Here is a 23,844-nt window from a genome sequence, read left to right on the forward strand (position 1 = left end):
TCCATCCTCTGCCCTGCACCCCTCACCCACCAGTATTGCCACCTCCCGCCCCCTTAGCTCATGTCCACTGGTAGTGTATGTAAGTTCTTTGGCTTCTCCATTTCCTATACTATTCTTAACTTCCCCCTGTCTATTTTGTACCTATTATTTATGCTTCTTATTCCCTGTACCTTTTCCTCCATTCTTCCCTCTTCCCCTTCCCTCTGACTTCCATTTTTGTGATTCTGTTCCTGTTCTAGTTGTTTGCTTAGTTTGTTTTGTTTTTGTTTAAGGTTCAGTTGTTGATAGTTGTGAGTTTGTTGTCATTTCACTGTTCATAGTTTTTGATCTTCTTCTTTTTCTTGGATAAGTCCCTTTAACATTTCATGTAATAAGGGCTTGGTGATGATGAACTCTAACTTGACCTTGTCTGGGAAACACTTATTCTGCCCTTCCGTTCTAAATGAGAGCTTTGCCGGATAGAGTAATCTTGGATGTAGGTCCTCGCCTTTCATGACTTTGAATACTTCTTTCCAGCCCCTTCTTGCCTGCAAGGTTTCTTTTGAGAAACCAGCTGATAGTCTTATGGGAACTCCTTTGTAAGTAACTGTCTCCTTTTCTCTCGCTGCTTTTAAGATTCTCTCCTTATCTTTAAAATCTTGGGTAATGTAATTATGATGTGCCTTGGTGTGTGCTTCCTTGGGTCCAAATTCTCTGGGACTCTCTGAATTTCCTGGATATCCTGTAAGTCTATTTCCTTGACCAGATTGGGGAAGTGCTCCTTCATTATTTTTTCAGATAAATTTTCAATTTCTTGCTCTTCCTCTTCTCCTTCTGGCACCCCTATGATTTGGATGTTGGAACATTTAAAGTTGTGCCAGAGGTTCCTAAGCCTCTCCTCATTTTTTTGTATTCTTGTTTCTTCATTCTGTTCTGGTTAAATGTTTTTCTCTTCCTTCTGTTCCAAATCGTTAATTTGAGTCCTGGTTTCTTACCCTTCACTGTTGATTCCCTGTACCTTTTTCTTTATTTCACTTTGCATAGTCTTCACCTTTTCCTCCATTTTGGGACCATACTCAACTATTTCTGTGAGTAATCTTGATTACCAGTGTTTTGAACTGTGTATCTGATAAATTGGCTATCTGTTAATTGTTTAGTTCTATTTTTGGAGCTTTGATCTGTCCTTTCCTTTGGGCCATATTTCTTCGTCTCAGCAGGCCTGCTATGTTGGAAGGGGTGGAGCTTTAGGTATTCGCCAGGGTGGGGCAACCCAGGTCACTGGGTTGTGACACTAAATGTGGGGGAGAGGCCCAAGAGGGAACAATGCTGCTTGCTTGGCTCCTTGCTGGCTTTCAGTCACTTCCCCCGCTACCCACAAGCAAATTGGGCCCTTCTGGTGCTGATTCCTTCGTGGGTAGGTTTGTGTATATTTTAGGACCCTGTGGGCTTCTCCAGTGAGCTCTCCTGTGAGGAGTTTTTCCCACCACTGCAACCCCCACAGGTTTTTACCTCCAGCAGTTTTGAGGGTTTCTTTTCCTGTACTGGGACCCTGGGTTGCGGGGTCTGTCTTGCTCCCCAACTGTTCCTCCTGGTTTATCCACATGCAAATGTGGGACTGCCCTGTCTACCAGCTGCCACCTCGCCTTCATGGTCCTCCAGCCACAGCCTTGCGATGTGTCTTCTTGGCCCCATTTGCCCATTTCTGCCCCTTCCACTGGTCTGGATGTTTCTTCTTTAACTCCTTGGTCGTTGGACTTCCATACAGTTTGAATTTTCTGGCAGTTCTGGTTATTTTTTGCTTTTAAATGTATTGTTATCCTTCTTTTGGTTGTGCAAGGAGGCAAAGTGCATCCACCTACACCTCCATCTTGGCTAGTAGTCCCAGATACATTGCTTTATATTACATTCTCACAACTATCTTGTGAAGAATGTTGCGGGTTTGTCAGGGATGGATGGAAGTGGTGTGTTGAGAAGCTGTAAATGTAAGTTGGGTATAGATAGGGACCCCTTTCTGCTACTCAAGTTTTCCACCCTTGTTACTCATCGGGAGATAATAACACATCAAAAGTCACTTGGAAAGCTCTTGATATATGATGTGCATTTTGAAGTCTGTACAGACTAGTCATTTGCTCTGTTAAAAATTGGAAAGTGACAATTGGAAATCACCTCATGAAGTAATAAGCATTTATTACATGTGTTTTATTTGAAAATACATTGGTTTAAGATTTCAGTGGCTATGTGGTCTGAAGGCGTCCTGTTTGTCCACTCTCTCAAGCTGCTGACAACACAAACACAGCAAGGCCTCAACTCAAACTTCTTTATACCCGCAGTAATTGGTACACTGTTTAATTCCTGTGGGGCAATCATTGTTAAAAGTTTGAGTTAATGAACAAATACAGCTTTTGTGTGATTAGTTCTGATTTGATAATGAGACTGAATGCAAATTTCAATTTGGCTTAAAATACATACAGAACTTAGAAGCAGAGAGTAGGAGAAACATCTAAGTATTTGTTTTAACATAAAATAAGAAGAAATATGGGAATTTCTTCTCAAAAGCAATTTGGAAATAATTATTTCTACTAGTGGCAAAGGTCTAAAGCTCACAGTGGAACCAGATCTTTCCTTCTCCAGACACTAACCTTCTAGTCTTCATATAAGCACTTTCTTTCCACTTAGATTTTTATTAAGAAATTATTCTCAGGTTATAGGTAGGAATATTCCTGCCAGAATATTGAAGTGTATTTTAAAATTGCCCCAGATTTTCTGCTTTCTTATTCGACAACATAAAAGCAAAGCAGTAGTCTTGATCAAGTTACTCAGTTGATTGGAGTGCCATCTGATAAGCCAAGGTTGTGGGTTTGATCCCTGGTCAGGGCACAGACAAGAAGCAAACAATGAATGCATAAATAAGTGGAACAACAATTTGATGTTTCTTTCTCTCTCACTCAAATCAATAAATTTTAAAAAATAAAAAATAATTTTTTAAAAGCAAAGCAACAATGTTCAAGGAAGGTATAGAGCAATTTTTACTTATTTATTCTTGGTCTTGAACCTCAGTCCCCTAGCTGCACTTTTGGGCTAAATGCTGTCTGAAATATCCTTTTAAATCAAACTAAATTCTGGCATTTTAAGAACCCTGAGAATGAGTTCAGATATTTTCATTTCACTTAATTCATTGGTCTGTTAGTTGCTCTACAATTTACTATTTTCATTCATTAATTCAGTAAATATTTATTGGATGGGTACTTTCTATTAGAAATTATGCACAACAACAAAGTAAGTGTTTTGCATTTTGCTTAATTGAGAACTGGACAGAGTTTTTTCCCAGTTTAGCTATTTTATACTAACTTATAAAATATACTTTTCCACCTATTAGAACAGGGCACATGGTATATAACTTCTTAAGGAAAATGTCTAACAGATGTTGTTGGTTAAATTAATAAGTTGAACCATATGGAACGGCCATATTAAACTACTTTGGCCTGCTAAAATAGCAAGTTCTTATAGTTTAACCTAATAAATGAATATTTTATTATAAAATTAAATATTTTTAATTTACATTATGTGTACACATGACTTTTATGGTTATTAAAAACAGATGTTCTATATTCTTGGTAAACAGCTTAAAAATTATGTGTTTTTATCAACAAAGCAAGAACTCAACACTGAATAAAGGCCGCATTTATGCTATGTTATACACTCATATTGACGGTATTTCAGAAGATTCTGAGCCCTCAAAATATTCAATAGACTTTTAGGAATATGACTACATTTACCTTTGTTTTTCTTCTAGTATAAGTGATCTTTCAATGTATGTAGTATATGGTTTGGCGTTATATTATTTATGTAGTTTGTACATCTCCAACCACCCCAGGAAGTTACCCATTTGCGATCAGGCTCTCAGGAGCACAGCTCCTCTCCTCTGACAAACCTGGGGCCCAGGACTGGCAGCTCACACGGTGAATGTCCCCACAAAGTGGTTTGGTGAAAACTCCAGTCAACTGCAGAATAAGAATCCTAGGAAAAATCAATTTGTGCTAAAACTGTAAATGCATTACTTATTTTAAAGCAATATAAGCGTTTATGAATGGGACATATTTATAACTTGTGAAGTTGAGTAGTAAATTCAGGAGATATAGGTTTGCTTATTTTTACAAACAATTAGACATTGATACTCTTTTCCCAAGTGCATTTCACCTAAATACTTCAATAGGTGTAGTAGGCAGTTTTTAAAAATTTAGTATTAATAACGCTGTATTTTGTTTGCCAGTACAAACTGAAAAATTGGACTTTGAGTTTCCTTTCAGAAAGTTTCTTGCAACAAATGCAAATTGTGGACCATGAGGGGGAAAAAAAATGTAAATAAATAAAGCCTTAATTTTTTCCCTTGGCTTTTAGGCAATTAGTAATTACAAAATAAAACCACGACATCGATTACGAGAAATTATTTTAATGTGTCTAAATATTTTTGGGGGTCTAGTAATTTCTGAAAAACAAATCTACTGAAGTGCATGTGCTCCTTAAGCGAACTCAAGTTCGCGTTTCTCACATGGCATGAGGGTAGTGAAAGGGGGGCATAACGACAAACATAAATGCTGAATGGATTTGTCTGAGTCCTATGACATTTCTCAAAACCGTCTTTATGTTCTCCTGGATCACAGACAGTGAGCCCCAGCTCCGAAGAGACATGGTTTTCTGCCAAAGCCTCGTGGCCACAGTCTGTGCCTTCTCCGAGCAGCTCATGGCAGCCTTAAACCAGATGTTTGACAACAGCAAGGAGAACGAGATGGAAACATGGGAAGCCAGCAGGAGGTGGCTGGACCAGATTGCTAATGCGGGGGTTCTTTTCCACTTTCAGTCACTTCTGTCACCAAACTTGGTAAGGAATCGCAGAGCACACCACTGTCTGTGTCAACTGCAACATTCGTTGCAGCATATTCCCAAATAAAAGCAGTTATTCATTATTGTGTCAGCAGTCATTCAGCTACTTCAAAAGAATATATTTTTCCATGGGCAAATATAGTTTTTATAGGCATGTAGGAGGAATGTTTTCTTCCCTGATTTTTATCTCTTCTCAGTGCCTGCTAACAGCCAAGAAAGCCTCCATCTGTTATTAGTTCCTGCATCCCTAAGCACTGACTGAAAAGGTCATCAGAGGAATGAAAGTCTTTCTGCTACAGGTCCTTTTTTTCAGTCCAGAAAAAATAGCATGTGATGGAACCTCACCTCCCACTGAGGCTGATATTCTGGAGTATTCTTGATAGAGAGCTCCGACAACTTGCATATCATACTGTCTGACAATCTGTTTAAAATCTCCATGTGTTAAATGATTCTATTTCCTTCCTTTGTGTGCATGTTTGTCCTGTTAAGTCTAAGAACATTGCCTTTACTACTGTAGAGTATTCCGTGTTTGTGCATTAGCATTCCACAGTGGGTATAAAGAAAACATCTTGATATATTTGAGAAATAACACTGTGATAAACCTAGAGATTTTTCACACATACTTTCTGTAGTTCTGATAGTTGTCATGATGTTTAAAGGCAAATATATCAAACTTTTAGAGATAAACTTAAGGTGCTAGTTGAAAGCAATTGTGATTTTGAACATGAGATGCTATTTTATCTGTTGAAAGTACACAGAAAATGAAGCTACAAGTTAAAATGCTTAAGATTTTAAACAATATATATGAGTTTATACGTCAAAGTAAGGATTTTCTTCAATGACATTGTGGATAGGGAGGTAATCACTGTACTGCATGATCATAAAAGGTTCTGGAATGATATGGTAAGGAAGCCCCCTCAGTGTGCTTCAGAGAAACAATTAGATTCTTTTGAAAAGACTGCTAATACAACCAAATGAAAAATTTAATGAAAATTTTAAAGTAGGGAACTTTTGAAAATGTTTAAAAATAAATATTAATTAATCCCCATTGCATAACATAGGAAGCCCACTTCCTAACACATAGTAAGCATTAAGTGTTGACTGAACAAGGCTTTATTTCTATTCTGAATCTTACTTTCACACTGTCATTGTCTAATCAAGTACAGGTATTTTAACTTTAAACTTCATTTTATTTGAAATTTTATGTATTTATAATTCATATATCTGATTTATATAAAGGTTAAGTGTCATATCTAGGTTACACAATGAATTCTTAAAATTAAACAATAAAAAGGCAACTCAAAAAGTGGGCAAAGGATTTGAGTGGTTGTTTTTACAGAGAATATATAAAATTACCAAAAAGCATTAAAAAAGATGATCAGCATTATTAGTTATTGGGGAAATATAACTCAAAAGTACAGTGAGATACTCTGTCATGTGTGATGTTGTTGTCTGTAATCCAAAAACACAGTCAATCACAACTGTCAATGAGGTGATGGGTATAAAAGAGTGGAACAATTTTGGAACAATATTTCCTTATCACACAGAAATTTTACTCCTAGGAAATACCCAAGAGAAATGAAAGTCTATATTCATGCAAAAACTTGTACGCAAAAACTTGTATACCGATGGTTTTATTCATAATAGCTAAAAGGTAGAAACAACCTGAATGTTCATGAACTGACAAGTGGATAAACAACTTGTGGTATAGCCATACAATAGAATATTATTCAGCAGTACAAAGGAGTGAAGTACTAGTACATGCTACCACATGGAGGAATGTTGAAAACATTATAAAATAAGCAAGTTACAAAAGACCATATACCATGTGATTATATTATTATGTAATGGACCATATAGGCAAATTTTGGAGGCTGAAAGTAGGCCAAGGTTACTTGGAGCTAAGAATTGGGGGACAGAATGTGGGGAGTGAATGCTTTGGGTATTAAGTTTCTCGAGTGGTGAAAATATTCTAAAATTAGATGGTGGTGATAGTTATACAGCTCTGTGAATCTACTAAAAACCCCTGAGCTGTACACTTTACATTTTATAAATGTAAATTTTATATTATGTGAATTGTGTAGTATGTAAATTTTATAGTATGTGAATTATATCTCAAGAAAGCTGTATTTTCATTATGTTGTCCTTGCAAAACACTTAATTTTATTAAAGAATTGATTAAAAATCCAAAGGTTGCAAGAAAAAAAAAATCAAAGAAACCCATAGTGTTTTTGCCTGTGAAACCAGAGCATAGAGACCTCCTATCAGGGGCTTGTGAGGGGAGCTGCAGGCTCTGGCGGCCTGTGTGCCCCGTAGCTATGGGCACAGTCATGGTCACTGGGGTGAGCCGTGAGTCACATCAGTGGGGCATTGTGGCATGCACTTAAGCGATCAGAGGCCAGCCCCTTTGTGATGTTTCTTCCTGTGTGTGGGGTGTTCCTCTCAGCTGGAAAAATGCTGATTCTTTAGTCATGTCCTTCCATTCTGTTCATGGCATTTTTCTACTGCTTTAAAGGACTTTAAGAAAGAACAGTTTAATAAACATTTATCCAGAACTTTCCCTGTCTTATATACACTATGTTAAGTACCACACCCAGGTTAAAGGTGATAGTTCTCTTAACTTTGCGGTTTCTACTCAGTAATGAAAATTCTTTACCATTTCTCCTGCAGTCTCTACTAATACTGCCCCAAAAATATAGCTATAAACTTAGAACAACTTTTAAAAGGTATCTGTAAAGCCTGTTAATATTATAAAAGATCATTGACATTCTTAAGGAAACAAATGTCACCTTTAAAAGAGAGGCCATATATGATAAGACTCATTATTCTTTCATGAGGAAATTAGTAAAAGACTCTGGATAGGATAATACACTGCTCATAGGAAAGCCAGAATCTAGCATTAGGAAGATGATATTGCTGAGACATGCACTGAACGTGTTACCATGTCTCGCCCTACCTGCCTAAGCTGGAAAATAACATGCTGTAAAACAAATCAGATCTCACATTCACAAGGTTCTAGGTTAAGGCCCCAAAAAGGCAAGCGAGATGAAAATGATTTTATCCCTAAGCCCTTTGAAAGAAAAATCATCATACACATGCAAATTGCCTTTATTACAGTTTTAATAAATTGCAAAATGAATAATGCATAGGTTATATTATTGTAAAATAGGGTGACCATTATGTGTTTTGGCTTTTTAATAAAACAACATTTTCACTTTTCAGCTGTTACAAGATTATAGAAATTTAGAGGGAAATGGCTTTTTTTTGGTACAGATTTATTTGTAAGTATAAACAAAATAAATATGATTAGACTCTACTACAAAATAGACTGAAGAGTTGTGTAGAACCACTTAGATAACTGAGAAAATAAAAATATAAAACTGTGAGCAAAATTTATAATTTTGAGAGATTTATTCATTCTATTTAAGGCAGCAAACTTTTAGTTAAGTGTTGATAATTTGGTTTGTATGTGAATAAAACACAAGTGAAGCTAGTTTGGATCTGGCAATGCTATGGTGTTCTATGCTAGGTGAGGCTAGCTGGGCTATGTTATGTTCTACACAATCCTATAACATCATGTATTGTTTGTTTTTCTTTCTAGACAGATGAACAAGCCATGCTAGAAGATACACTGGTTGCATTATTTGATTTGGAAAAGGTTTCTTTTTACTTTAAACCATCAGAAGAGGAACCGCTGGTTGCAAGTACGTAGTTAAATGTTTCATAGGCATTTTATAGAATTTCTTTGGCATAAAACAACGTAGGGTAATACTTTTATATGAATATATTTAATATAAAGTTTAAGTTGTCTTATATAAAATATCATGTGTAGGGAAAATAATAATAGCAATTTGGAAGGGATAAAAAGTGTATGTAACTTAAATCTACAGACAATTCTAAATTTTTATTTTTACCTATTAGTTTGGCCACCAAAACTTTTTGAGTGTGTATATCAAATTTTGTGCTAGTGAAATTTTCTCCCCTTCTTTTTTTTTTATTTTTGTTATTGCAGTAAAACTTACATACTGTAAAATTTACCATGTAACCAACTTTCAGTGTAGAATTCAGCGGCATTAAGTACATTCATAGTGTTGTGCAACCATTTCCAACAATTTTTTCATTCTTCCATACAGAAACTCCATACTCATTAGGCAGTAAGTTCCTATTACCCCCTCCTCCAGTCCCTTATAACCTCTATTCAACTTTATGTCTCTATGAATTTGCCCATGCTAAGTACGTCATATAAATAGGATCATAGAATATTTGTTCTTTGTACTGCTTTTATATCAAGATTTAAAAAAAATAAAAGGACTGCTCTAATATATCTGGCTGAATGGTTAAGCCCTGTAGATTCCAAAACTTTTTCTTAAATATATAGCAAAATTACTTGAATTGTGTGCACTCATTATCTTCAGTTGTTTCTTAGAGAATGTGTTAGCAGGTGAAGAAAACAAGTATTTAGTGCCAATAAGAAACAGATGAGACCTATGTTATGCTCACAGTCTATAAAATTTAGATCCAAACCAGTTCAGAAAGATGTTATAATCATTTGTTCTGACAGTAATTGATAAAAGTTATAATTTAATTTGAAGTAGACACATATTCTATATTTTTTGCATTTAAAAATGAAAATTGGAAATCACTTCATTTGAGTGTCAGGAATTTTAATGTGTATAATTATAATCACAATAAGTATCCTGATTCATTTATTTATCTCCTACAATATCCAGATGGCAAAACTTTTTCCCATCTTCTTCATTGTTGTATCTCTAGCACCCAAGAAAGTGCCTGGAACAGAAAAGACAACAGTTTTTTTTCCAAGGAAATGCATGAACAAATATCAATTAAGTATATTCACTGCTACAGGCAAAAAGGTTATGATTATGAAAGTAGAAGGAAAAACAAACTTAGTGTGAAGAATGAAAGGAAGAACTTCAACAGAACATAGTTGTATCTAACATTGCAAAGAAGTTACTTAATAAATAGGATTGAAAAGTATTCTTTTGATTTAACAATTTACTATCATTATACTTAATAAAGGCAGTAATTTAGAAGTTTACAGTGGGAGAAATAGCAATAAGTAGTGTTTAATCTCTATATCTTTTAGTTTCTGCAAGTTATCACTTATCTACTACTTCAACATTATCATAAATAAGTGTAAAATTTATCTATGAGTCCAAGAAATATTTGGCAGTTTGTTATTTTTCTGTCTCTTGTTTTTTCGTAAGTGTAAAGATCTTATGTATTATGGTAGATGTTAACTCCTTCAGGGCTGGGAAAGGTTCTTACTTTTCTAATGTCTGACACAATAAATAGGGACCCAATAAATATTCATGTAATGAGTGATCTGACTTAACAATGATAATCACTCATTCATCAAAAATTCCTTGAACGCCCACTCTGATCAAAAACTAATGTAGGTGTTGGATTCAGTAGAGAACTAAACAGACAGATAACTCACAGAGCTGATATTCAAGTGGTGAGATATGAATAATAAGCGAGACAAAATGAAGTAACTTAATAATAAATTAGAAGATAATACAATGAATATATACTGGAAATAGAAGAGAGCAGTGGGTGAAAGTGAAGGAGCTGATGAAACAGTGCAAATGTTTAACAGACTAGGGCGGGAAGACTTAGTGGGGAGGAGAACAAAGACCTGTAGGGGTTCAGGGAGTGAACCATGAAAATATTTGAAGGAGGCACCCCAGACTCATTGGAACGGCGTGGCCCGCTCTCAGAGTAGCAAGGGGGCCTGTGTGGCTGGAGTGCAGGGACAGAGGGGAAGAAGAGTGGGAGATAAGAGGGAAGAGGAGGCCAGACCATTCAGAGAGCATTGCCTCTCTGATGAAGCCATGGAGCAGAGGAATGACATGGCCTGCCTTACCTGTGAAAGGCTGCCTCAGGCTGCTGCGCTGCACAGACCGTTACTGGGGCCGGAGGAGAGGGGTGAGGAAGCTACTGCAGTGACCCAAGTGAAATATGGTGGTGACGTGGCCTTGAGCGTGGCTGTGGGGATGGCAAAGTCATTAATTCTGTAGGTATTAAATTATGAAGGTAAAAGAACAGAATTTTTATTAAAGTTTCACCTTCACTGATAAATGAGAGAGGACAAGAACATGAATTAAAATGTTAGAAATAGAGGTGATATTCATGGGAGAATTTGTCTGATAAATGGAATTATTTGATAATATTATTTGAACAAATTATGTAATCTTCTGTGGGCATGTATAAAATAGAATATATTTTCATTTACTTGAGTAAATGAAATGTAGGCATAACTTTGCTGAAGGTAAAGAAACTCTATTTTGCAATATGACAATGCTTTTTTTCCCCCTAAACTTTGCCTAAGCAACTGTAAACTCACAGGAGTACTGTTTTCCATGGTTTAAATATGACATTCCTAATGAATGGCTTGTTGAACAAGCCAAAGAGGAATTACTCTTATAAGCTTGATAAAGTATTTACTGATTACATATCCACTATGAGAAATTTAACTTTGGCATATTGAAAATATACTATTAAAAATAATTAAGACCGTTAAGTAACATTAGTATGTAAATGTAGATGAACCTGTGATAAACACAAAAACTGTGAGATACATGTGGCAGTACATTATTATGTATTTCCCTGTAGCATAACCTCACATAGTAAAAGGTCAGTTCTACTACTACATTACTAGATATTCCAAACAAATTAAAAATAGCAATGATAGGATTATAGTTATCATTCTCAAAGTTAATTAGAATGATATAATCAGGAAAGAAGAGAATTATTCTGTATCCAAGGGTCATCACATCTTAGTTATGTGGGGTAAGAAAACTAGAGCTTTATCATTCATTGCATGTGATTTAATTTCTATAAGCATAGAAGCCAAGAAGTCAGATTGACTAGGTAATTGATGTCATTGTAATGAAAGCAAGTTGGCTGAATGTCTGTGAGAGAAGAACCAAGTGCAGAGGTGTGGAAGCATGAAGATATAAAGAGAACAAAAGAACATCGACACTGAAGTCAAGAAACCTTAGTTCAAATCCTGGTTCCTTTCTTATCCACAAACATGAGAATATTAGATTTCCCTGACTCACAGGCTTGTGAGGTTTAAATAAAATAATATATTTCAAAGTCCTAGTATTATATAAGGCTCACAGTAAATATTCTAATCCATTCTCCTTGCTTTACTACTTCATATTCTTTTTAAAAAGCCATTTTTAGCATTACTCATAGTATTTTTTTTTTGGATTAAAGAATGCTGAGATTCTGAAGAAATATGATATGCCAAATAAGTTGAATTCAAATGTCTGGATTGAAGACAGTTTATTTTCTTGAAAGAAATAATTATTACGCACATACAACATGCTAAGTGTTAACCTAGGTTTGGAGGATATCATGATGACTAAATGAAACAAAGTCCCTGTTGGCATAAAGCTTCGGGACCATGAGAGATAAGGAGTAAATCGGCAATCTGACCCACTTCAGTATAAGGAAAGTACAAGATACTTCCCATCTTGTATTATGTAATTGGTGAAGGAAGAATAAAGGAGGTAAATGATTAGGTTTTATATACTTAAATTTTGTGGAAAATCTTTGTGTTTTTGGAGAATAGTAAAATGACAGCAGACCTTCCCCTTTTCAATTGTGATAAAGGTAATTTGATAGGAACTATTAGAGGAATGAGTATTTTTGAGCCTCCACTCTATCCATATGTGCTTGGAGCTGTGGGTGCTGTAGTGAATTAGGTGGACATGTCTCTGTCTTCACAGAGCTCATAGCCTAGCTGGAAGACAACAAGTAAGGAGTCAACAACAAAGACAATTAGGGACGTGATAAATCCTGTGCAGGGAATAAGTAAGGCATGAAGAAGAAGGGTGAGGTGGCCCTGCTAGAAGTCCGCAGTGAAGGGCACTCAGCAGAAGTAGCTTTTAAGCTGAGATTGAAGGATAAGAAAGACCCAACCCTGTCAAGGGGAAAGGAAGAACAATTCAGGCAAAGGAAACTAACAACTTCTTAGTCAAAGACTTAAACTCTCAAACTCATGGGCCCATTCCATGTTTACAGGGATTAGGTCCTGCCATTGAAACGTCTCTCAAGGGTGCATCTCTCTATAGGATGGAACCAGAGACCTTTTCCTTAAGCAGTAATGTTTCTGAAGCTTTTAATCATTACAGACCTAATCATCAAGTTTGTTTTCCATAGTTGATACATTTCCACAAAAAAAAGGCAGCGATTTTCAACTCCACATTATCATAAGCTTTTCAGATGCACCTAATACCTCAAGAAAAATGGGTTTCCATTCTTTTATGTAGTACTCCTGGCTTTTCCTTCATTTTAAATTCAATATACTGGATTATTTTCATTTTAGTTTCTTAATTTGTGGTAAATCATCTTTATTTGTTCTTTGTTAGTCCTATAATACGGAACTCAGCTGCTGCATTATTATTTTCCTTTCAATAACATTGTTTGTTTGGTAATGCAGAGATTGGCTACATAGGTGCCAAAGAGTAAAAGGATGGAATTTAACAAAATTAAAATATATATGAAAGACATTGTATTAAAAGCGGAGCTGAAAGATACCAAGATTTAAAATATGCAATATAAATTTGTATTTTCTTTGGTGGCCATGTACCATTTTTTCTTTATTTTAGAATCAGGAAAATCAAAAAGGATTTTCCCAACCATTAAAATGTAGTTAATTTCCAACTGTTCAACTGAGAAATTTATTTATTCCTTTTCTGAAACCAGAGTCCTTCATCTCCCTTAAAAAACAGAAACACAAATAGAATAAACATTATTAGTGTGTGTATGAAAGACACTTGTAAATTTTAATACAATGCTTCTATTGATACGCAGAATTCCACCGTACATTTAACAAGAAATTTGGAATCTGTTCTTAATGGTATTTAACCTTGAGCTCTATTTTTGTACAGTTTTATTTCTAGAAGCAGATTAGAAATAAATATTGAGTCAAAAGCATATATTAAACGCCCACTAAATTTTGACCTTATTTTTAAACTGGTTCATGTGTCTATTCTAGCTTTTAGGAAAGATTTTACATTCTTTTTTTTAACATGTAGAAATTATTTATCATGGCAACGTATCATAAAATGAAAAGGTTTAATGACAGCCCTGTGAAATACTCCTGCAGCATTTTAGCTCTTCAAATTAGTTTTTTCTTTTTGAGTAAATAAATTTAGGATATTGAAAAAAAGCTAAAAGAATTTGGACAGATAATCTCCATAGACTCTTGGGAATCAGCAGACAATCTAGTTTTGATCTGGGGCTCACGGAACGGAGCATGCGAAGCCCATGCTGATTTTGAGAATAGATGTGATGTACCCAATTTCTTGCACACTACTTACAAAGTGTACCCCATGGACTAATTTTGACTAAAATATGAGTGAGGCAGCAGCCCTTACAGATTGTGATTCCAAAGCACGTTTAGCTTAACTTCCCATTTAGTTAAGTGAGACATCTGGTGTGTCAAAGTGAAACAAAGTTTCCCCTTGCAGGCTTTTATATACAGTACAGTTGCTTTAGCTAATGAGAATGTGATTTATAGTCTTTCCCTAAATAATGCTGAACTTGATAAACATGGGTACTTTTAAGATATTTAGTTTCTAGTAATTTTCAGGATTCTTTTTAAAAGTTAATAAATATACTATATTGCATATCCTGATTTTAAGAAATAACGTAACATTAAATGTCACTTTAGATGTCCCTCTTACATATCAAGTGGAAGGAAGCCGGCAAGCCCTGAAAGTTTATTTCTACATTGATGGTTATCATTTTGAACAACTGCCACAACGGCTGAAAAACGGAGGAGGGTTCAAAATTCACCCTGTTCTTTTTGCACAAGGTAAGCTGCTTCCCTTTTTATATTTCACATACCTAAATTATTTTATCTTGATCAATTTTAGAAAATAAATTTAATTGTAATGATCATCGTGTTTTCTTTTTAATTAAAAAATTCTTGAATGGTGTCTACATAATATATTTATTTCAGGGAATATTTATTAAGGAAAGAATCATGTATGTTTTAATTATTTTAAAGTAAGATTGCAGCATTATTTATAAAGGAGAAACAAGACATGAGTGGTTGAAAGAAATAAAAATAAATTAAATTAATTTGGCTTAAATAAATGATAGTAGAACCAATAAAATCATATGATTAAAATATTTTATGACAGGAAAAGGTTAACAATATGTACATGAAAATTATAAAAAGAACTTATATTACAGTCTCAACTATGTCATACATATATGTATTTATATGTATGTAAAATGCTTTTGGTATAATTGGGTGATTAATGATGATTTTTTTATTCTTTGAGATTTTCCTGTATTATGTTAGTTTTGTCAGTAAAATGTATTTCTTTTGTATATAAATAGTCTTTGGCAATGAGCAATGAATTTCGACTGCAAAAGAAGAAATTAAGATTAACATGAGTTAGAAGATTCTTTCAGTGAACTGGTTTCCAAAGAAATGTCCCAGATCTTTTTTTATTTCTGGAGTCATAGTTGCTGCTTAGAAAAGATCAGAAGTCCAGATTATTGTGCAGTTTCCTCTGGTCTATGCCTTTTTTTTTTTTTTAATTCATCCTTTAGTCACAAGATTATATCAATTTTCTGAGTGGTACTGTAGAGCATTTCATTTTTTCTTTTGAGTTTCAAGATCTGCATTGGTTTTGCTGTGGAATTTTTATATTCCAATAAAAAAATGAGAAAAGTAGAGGAATACAATCGACCTCTGTAACTGAAGAACAGACAGGCATATACAATGTAAGTTCACTACCAAGTGAAAAATCTGCTTCTACCACAGGCGTATTATTTTAATTCTAAAAACCTTGTATATTTTAATTCTAAAATGACCCCTGTGAACAGATTCTTGGCAAGAGTACATTTAAGCAGAGGAAAATTTCAGTGAGGAGAATATCTTAGGGGTTATTAGAAGGTATTTTCATCCTTCCTTCCTTCCAATCTTCCCTCCCTCCCTCCTCCTTTCCCCTCTTCCTTCCTTCCTTCCCTCCTTCCTTCCTTCCTTTCTTCCTTCTCTCTCTCTTTTTTTTTTAGGAGTACTGCTAGGACTGTAGTACTCCTTTAAAAATGGTAATGCAAGATTCTAATAAAAAGAATAAAAAAGAAAAAAAAACTGAGCAAAAATAGATCTTTGGAGCTATGCTAGGAGAATAGGTCAGTTTAGAATATGCAAAAAGCCATTATAGAGACATAGCTTTAGAAGAGAGGGAAGGATGCTGGTCTGTCTGGAATGTTAACTTTTATAGGGTTTAACAAGAGCTTACAGTTGTTAAAGGCTCTTCCCTTTTCTTTTGTTTCTTTTTTAAAAAAATTCTGTCTTTTAGATCATTACTGAAATGACAGATGGCATTAAACATTTTTTCCTAAAAAAATTATACATGTGTGACATATCAGCCATAAATAGCTGAATATTCATAACCAATAACATGTGCATAGGAAAAAAATAATTTGCAAGTAACCTCTAATTTATAATAGTGGCTAAAACAAATTTAAAAAGAGTCCCCGAATATTTATTATTTCAGTAAGTTACAATATCACTTTAAAAATGTGATTTAAAGAGCAGCTACAGCAAACATTGATACTGCAGTAAAATATTAAAAAAATGAATTGAATAGGCACCAGTGGAAATACTTCTGCAGTGGAGCTCACAGACAGGTAAAGAAGACTGGAAAATAGCTGGTCTCATTAGGAAATCTCTCTTTGATAAGGTTGTTTATAGAAAGACCTTGCAGAAGCTCCTCTGCATTCATACAAGTTCTGTGAGGAGCCATGAGGAGCTCTCAGTATTCATCAGTTTGAGGGAAGCACAGTAAATACAGCCCTGGTTCCAGTGGACAGAGGAGATTACCCTCTGGTAATCTGAAAATGGTGGTAAGCGGAAGAGATTCCAAATGGAGTATATTCTGGGATGACAGTTTACTTGGAGGGTTTTAGTTTTGTGCATACATGTATATATGGGTTTTTCCTGACAAATGAAAGAACAGAAGTATTCGGTGAATTTGAAAATTTCCTGGGAAATTTATTGAAGTCAGCCCTCCGGAAGTTCTCTATGGTATCATATACTTGGAGCAGGAAGCGAATGCACTGCCTCCATCCCAGGTTTCTTGCCAGAATGAATCCTTGGGCAGAGGAGGGCGCACTCGTTGATTTCTAAGGGAGGGAACACAGATACAGTCAGGAAAGTCAGCACAAAGCACACACAAAATGCTAGAGAGTGAAGATCACACTAGAACAAACACTTCCATTAGGTACTTCCTGCAGGTCAGGGAATTAACTCTGTTGGGATTCCTCAGCCCTTGGTGAGATAAAGGAGGTAAAAAATGAGAGCAAAGGAGAATGTCAGGGTCCCTTCCTCTACCCACTGCCCCCCAGCTTGGTTCATTCTGTCTCTCCATGGCTCCCAGTACTGGCTGCATGTTAGTCACTTTGGGAAGGTTTTAGAAAATGCCCCTGCTTGGTCCCATACCAAACCAAGTATGTCAGAATCTCTGGGAGGTGGGGCCCAGACAGCAGTCTATTTTAGAACTTTCCAGGTGATTCTAAATGTCCACTGGGAATGAGAAAACATACATCTACATGGATTATGAAATGCGGTGCAACTTTCCAGATATTTACTTAACTAGAATAATCCATTTCACAGACATTTGACACTTCCAGATTCTAGGGAGTTGGGTCAAGGGGGCTGGGCCTTTTTGCTTCTGCCTTGTTAGGTCCTTTGAAGGTGGGTTGCCCCTGAAAGAGATGAGATTAGGTGGGACAGTTCTCTAGCAAAGGCTGTAGATGCCTTAGAGAGCTGACAGCTAAAGATGTCTTCTGGCTGTCATAGCAACCAGGCAACAAGCCCATCATTTTTGAAAGGAAACCTGAGTGGGTGACTCTCAGAGCATCTGCCACAGTGCACATCTGGCACCCTCAGATCCCTTCGTTTTTGTAAGGATTGGGAGTGTGTCCTTCATAGCTGATGGGCGTCCCTTCCAGGGAGGATAATTTAGAAGAAACATGTAAATGGGACAAGCTATAGCCCTGTTGCTACAGCTGGTCTGGAACTGCAACAGATTTTCATTTTTCTTCTTCTGCCCTCCATTGTAAATAAGCCTTGTTCTCCGCCTGAACCCCTCCTGGCGTCCGTGGCATGATTAAGACCTTCATCCCCAAGGGGTCACTATGCCCTTCTCAGTCCAAGGTCCGTGCAGCTATCCAATCACCATCAAAAGTGGGCAAGGGAGTACCAAGAGGGACCTGAGTGGATTACCTGGATGCCAAACATAATGCTCAATATGTAACAATAACCCTACTTCCTTATGATGATCAGGGTCTCTCAGCCTTGCCAAGATGGTGTTTCCTCTTCTTGGCTGCTAGTGCCTTGGCACAGGGAAGGAGCCTCTAGTGGCCAGCTGGCAGCCGCCGCTTACAGTTCAGTGGGACCCCTGCTTTGTCTCCGAGGGAAAGTGTGCTGCTTTGGGGATCAGGACCTTAGAATCCACAGAGCCAGAGTTTAGGATGGCAAGCACACGTTCCCCAAGTGAGGCTTTGGAACTGAGTTTGTATTGGTTTCCCAGGGCTGCCAGAACTAATGACCACAAACTGGGTGGCTTAAAACAACAGAAATGTATTCTGTCAGAGTTCTTGAGGCTAGAAGTCGGAAATCAGGATGTCACAGGATGATAATTCAGGTAATTGGACAAGAAAATGCTAAGGAGAGATCAAATTTTGAAGTTTGGACAGTATTATATATTTAACCTACTTTTCTGAAAATAGAAAAAATTTAATTTGGTAAAATATAATTTCATTTCTTCTTTTCTAAACAATAAATACCCAAGCTGTGGACCTAAAATCGAAAATGTGATTCTTCTTTCTCTACTTTGCCATACAAAGTTTACAAAGTTTACTTTTTAAATATAGAACTCATCTTTTTTTGTTCACTTCCCCGCAGCACCATGCAGGTGCCATAAAATTTTGCTGAGGCTCATGTCAAAGTTATGAGGCTCTCTTCTCTTTAAAAATTTTTTTTAAATAATATTAACTTTTGTTAATTTGGAAATATTGTTAAGAAACTTAATGAAAATGTCAATTTGTTTTTATATTATAACAAACTTTTAGAGCAGGACTAGACATTCTGGTTAAAGGTGAGCCATCCAGATTTGCATAAAAATTAGATCCCTGTTGTTTTCTTCTTTCCCTCGCATTCCCCCTGCCCCCACCCCATTCCTCTCTTGCTCCTTCCTAGTGTTTTTCCAGTTTTAAATCACATTCTGAAGCATCCTTACATAGACCCTCCTCTCAGTTCCCAAAAACTTCTCAGTTCCTTAAGCACACTCATGTTTAATCTACATGTCCTGGTAATTAGATAATGCCTGCAGGGCACTGGGCACTTAGTACTTAAAGTGTGAGCAATGAATGATAAGAGTAGTCACAGGCTCTCTAATCCTATTACTTCACTTAATTCTTTTCCAAGAACCATAATTAGTCAGTACTCTTATTATCCATTTTACAAGTGAGGAAACTGAGACTCTCAGATGTTAATTAACATGCCCAAGGTCACACAGCTACCAAGGAATGGAAGTTGTGGTTTCACTCCAATGCAAGGGCTGAAAGTATGACCCTTGATAGACTGAATCCTCCTGGAATACTGACTTTTTGCAAGTAAACGTCGTGTTACTGAAAGTGAATGTGTATTTGAAGACGGATTTTTTAGGAAGCCCTTTTTTTTTTAATTTCTTGTATGTATTCAGGACCAGAAACTTACTGAACCAATACACATATTCTAATGAATGCAGAAGTCTTAAGGAATAAATGATCATTAAAACAAGCTCACAAATTTTATTTCTCATACTGAAGTAAATATAGTAGGCTTTCTGTCTAATTTTGCACGAATGCTGTTCTCAATTATAGGCCATTAACTCCATTTTTTAAATTTCAAATTTAGCAGTACTCTAAAAGTTTTGTTTTTTTCTTCAGTGCTCTAGAAATCTGACTTGTTTAGAAAATATTGGACAACTAAAATTAGCAGTGACTTTATTTTTGCCCCCAAAATGGTGATGTTTCTTTCAGTTCAAGAAAACCTTTCTATTTAGTTTAGAAACTATTGCATTTGTAAGTTTTAAAAGAAGATTAATTTTTAATCAATTTTGAAATAGTTTGCTGACAAGTGAGGTTCTTCAGTAGTAATGATTTCAAGGAGAAATTGCATTGGACCAGATTGATCCCATTGCCATTTCTGTTGCTGGCAACCTCTCTATAGGAAATCATGCATTTTGGGGCAATTCCATGTGATTCATTTCTTTTCCAAAAGGTTAAAAATATCACTGAATAAAGCTTAAAGGAAAACGGACCGCTTAACCAAAAATGTTAGTTAAGAAGGAAATCTATATTAATCAGAAGACTTTTAAAATTGATGGAATTTTTACATATATAAATATTTTATACATCTATGTATATATATGTTTATGCCTGTGTATTGTTAACTAAATTTACTGAACATTGTGGTAGAGGTAGTATTCTAAAATTTCACATTATCTGTATTGCTTATTTATGACACTAATATTTCATAATTTAATTACAGCTATAAGAGAGCGTGAATATACATGGAGAGTAACACTATCAATTTTCTACTGTTATGTATGTTAATATATAGTTCTGCCTCTCATACATATGTGTGTATATATATACACGTGTGTATGTCTTTGTGTTTATATGCTAATACATGAGTTTGAGTTTAGCTTCACAAAGAACATATACTAAATGTTGTAAAAACAGAAGACAGCTTAAATTAGAAATTACCTTTCCCCACTTAACAGAGAATCATCAAATGCTTGCTGTTTATTATGAGAGCAGAAGAATAATTTTTATTCATTCTTGGTCTGGTGAAAGATAGTTTCTTGCATATGTGGTCATATTTGGTGCTATTTAATATGTTTACTAATAATAAAATTACACTAAATGTGGATAAATTGAGTTATAAAATCATGTGTAAAGTACATTTACTTGTTTACATAGCACTGGAGAGCATGGAAGGATATTATTATAAAGACAATGTTTCAGTGGAAGAATTTCAAGCTCAAATAAATGCAGCCTCATTGGAAAAGGTCAAACAATACAACCAGAAGCTCAGGTACGTAATCGTTAATTTTATAAAGAACAGTTTCTATATATTGAGAGGCACAGATAGAGATTTTGACATTACTGATTATATTAGAAGATTTATAATATATCTTTTGATATAAAGTTCTCTAGAGTTTACTATTTCAAATACTCTAATGGATACTCTTTTTCTAAATAAAAAATTGTTGTAAATTTTCATGCTATTGTTTTAATTTCTTTTAACAAGCAAGGGATTAAAGATTTAGTAGACAATTTCCAGGGGAAAAAGCATTGGTATTTTACAGTGGTGTCACCAAAAGGCTCAGTGGATTAAGGGTAAAATAGTTTTCTTTATATACCATTAAACAGCTAGCCCCTCACACAGAAAGAGGATGTTTAATGTGGAAGATACAATGAAACTTGTATCTTGGTATTAGAAAAGTACATATCTACTTTCAAATACATAGAATGTTAATGATTGCATTTAACTGCTTTCCCCCTTCTAAAAATAGTGTTAACTGTTACAATGATCAATGGCAGAGAAAATTAACCCCCATAAGAGTTATAATTCAGCAGCTTTAATTTGCAACTCATTATCAGCATATATATTTCCCTCTTATAAATTACTTTGCTAACAGACTGCCTTTTAAAATTGCTAATAGATTACAACTTTCATTTTTAAAAGAAAATACTTTTGTTCTACCTTAAGCCCAAAAAACTCCAAAATGCTATTGTGACATTATTTTGTTTTTGTCTCCAACATGACTAAACTGTTAAGATAATCTCTAAAATTCCTGACGTGGAGTAGGTATCGCTTCTTGCAGTTATGACCAATGGTTAGTCTTTCTTTCACTGAAAATGTTTTGTCTCTCTACCTCAGCTTCACACAAACCTCTCTCTACTCCTAGATTTTTTGGTTTTGTTTTCACTTTTTTCCCCGGCATTTTATCATCCTCTGAAGCTATAGCCTCAAAGTCCCCCACATATTTTTGACTTACTCATTTTCTCCTCCTCCTGCAATGTAGTTGGGGATCTTGGTGATTGTAACGTGTCTCTGAGGCTGCTCCAATTTTACTACCTTGTCTAGATCACTATATCTCAAAGACATGTGATATACTGACTCCTTCTACAGGAAAAAATAAAGTTAATCTTGAAATCTTAAATAGTATGTCTACCGACTGAGAAATACTGACTTAAGAAGCCTAAGTTCAATCTTGTGAAAATCTCTCCGTTGAGTACTGTCTTCACGAACGAGAAGTTTTGCCCGTATGACTGATAAAAATATGTTCTTAAGTCATCTTTCAAATGAGGACACAGAATTAAAGCACTTGTGTAGAACACGTGGGCTCTGAGAATACATCCCTAGAGTCCAGTTTGAGAAAATAGTTCTAAATCATTGCTGTGGCACCGAACTGATCTTTCTTTAAGAACCAGTGTTGTTTTATCTGCTCCAGATTTTGCTTCCAAATAGCTTTAAAGCACATCATGCCATGTCAGTCTCTTGCTTAGAGCATGTGGTGATTTCTTATTGCTGCAGAGGAGCCACAAGCCCCTTGTTAGGCAGTGAGGGTCTCGCAGGGCTTGACTCGGGATTTCATTGCTCCTCCCATGCATCAGCCATGCCCAGCTTGCCTCATTTCTAATCATGCCCTGTCCTTTCCTTCCTCGATTTCTCACCCTTCACATAGCATCTGCTTCCTCTGTCTCCGTTTGTAAAGCTGCTATTTGTATGTTTCAATGTCCAGCTCTAGAATAGGCCCCTTTGTAGAACAGTTTTCTTTTGTTACTGGGCTGGAGTGAGGCCTGGGCATTAGATTTTTTAGAAGTCCCCTAGGAGGGTCTAACATGGAGCTAGAATTGCAAACCAATTCCCCAGTTCTGGGAGCTCTCAAAGGATGATCCCCAGACCAGCAGCACCGGTATCTCTTGCAAACTTGTTATAAATCTCGTGGACGGCCCTGCAGTCTGTACTGTAACAAGGCCCTGAACTGCACGGATGTCAGGTCACTCTGCTTTCATTTTACTTTATTCATGGTGGTTACAGAGTTCAGTGTTTCCCCCTGATGAAACATTATGTGTACAGATCTCTCATCTTCTTTAATCTTTTGTGAAGTTTATGTATGTATTTAAAAAAAAAATTACACGTACAGTTTACATTCAACATTATGTTGTATTAGTTTCAGGTACACAGCGCAGTGGTGAGACAATCACTTTACGAAGTGTTCCCCCTGGTTTTCCAGTGCCCAGTTGGCACCATACATAATTATTGCAGTATCATTGACTATGTTTCCTATGCTGTGCTTTAGGTCCCTATGACTGTTTTCTAACTACTTATCATACTGCTCATTCCCTTCCCCATTCCACCCAGGCCCCAGCCCTCCTCCCCACTGGCAACCATCAGTCTGTCCTCTGTATCTATATCTATGAATCTGTTGTGGTTTTGGTTGTTCACTTGTATTGTTCTTTAGATTCCACATATAAGTGAAATTTATTCTTCTATAACCTCTTTGAGAGGAAGGATTAGTTTTTCTTGGTATTTCCCATCATGTTTATCAAAGTACTTTGCATAAGAAGTTCTCCATAAACCTTTAATTGCAAGGATTTTTTAGCAAAGGAAGGGAATGCGGCCTAGCTTTCACACCCCACCCACATGGGTCTTTTTTATTTTTTCCTTAAAAAACCACAAATATAATGTATATTTGTATATAACATACATGACAAGATGTTTAAGATATTTTTATTAAGAAAAACAGCATGTGTATTAATTGCAGGCTAGCCTCTAAGAAAACATTTTAATGTATCGTTCCTGGTAAAAGCATTTTTGAAAGTACAAACTCCTCAGTATGGATTGGGTTCTCTTGTCAGGAATTA

The 23,844-nt window shown here is 35.7% G+C and overlaps 1 protein-coding gene across 1 annotated transcript in view; it reads left to right on the forward strand.

The window, feature by feature from the left end:
• The window catches only part of PREX2 (phosphatidylinositol-3,4,5-trisphosphate dependent Rac exchange factor 2), a 228,740-nt gene that overhangs the window by 153,483 nt on the left and 51,413 nt on the right, over positions 1-23,844 (forward strand). Inside the window, exons 32-35 of the mRNA XM_054590233.1 lie at positions 4,641-4,858; positions 8,462-8,564; positions 14,570-14,713; positions 20,890-21,004. Coding sequence (XP_054446208.1) covers positions 4,641-4,858; positions 8,462-8,564; positions 14,570-14,713; positions 20,890-21,004 — 580 coding nt within the window. The remainder of the gene's footprint in view (positions 1-4,640; positions 4,859-8,461; positions 8,565-14,569; positions 14,714-20,889; positions 21,005-23,844) is intronic.

This window comes from Pteronotus mesoamericanus, unplaced genomic scaffold (genome assembly GCF_021234165.1).
Source record: "Pteronotus mesoamericanus isolate MK-2021 breed Mesoamerican mustached bat unplaced genomic scaffold, CSHL_Meso_final scaffold_174, whole genome shotgun sequence".
Taxonomy (NCBI): domain Eukaryota; kingdom Metazoa; phylum Chordata; class Mammalia; order Chiroptera; family Mormoopidae; genus Pteronotus; species Pteronotus mesoamericanus.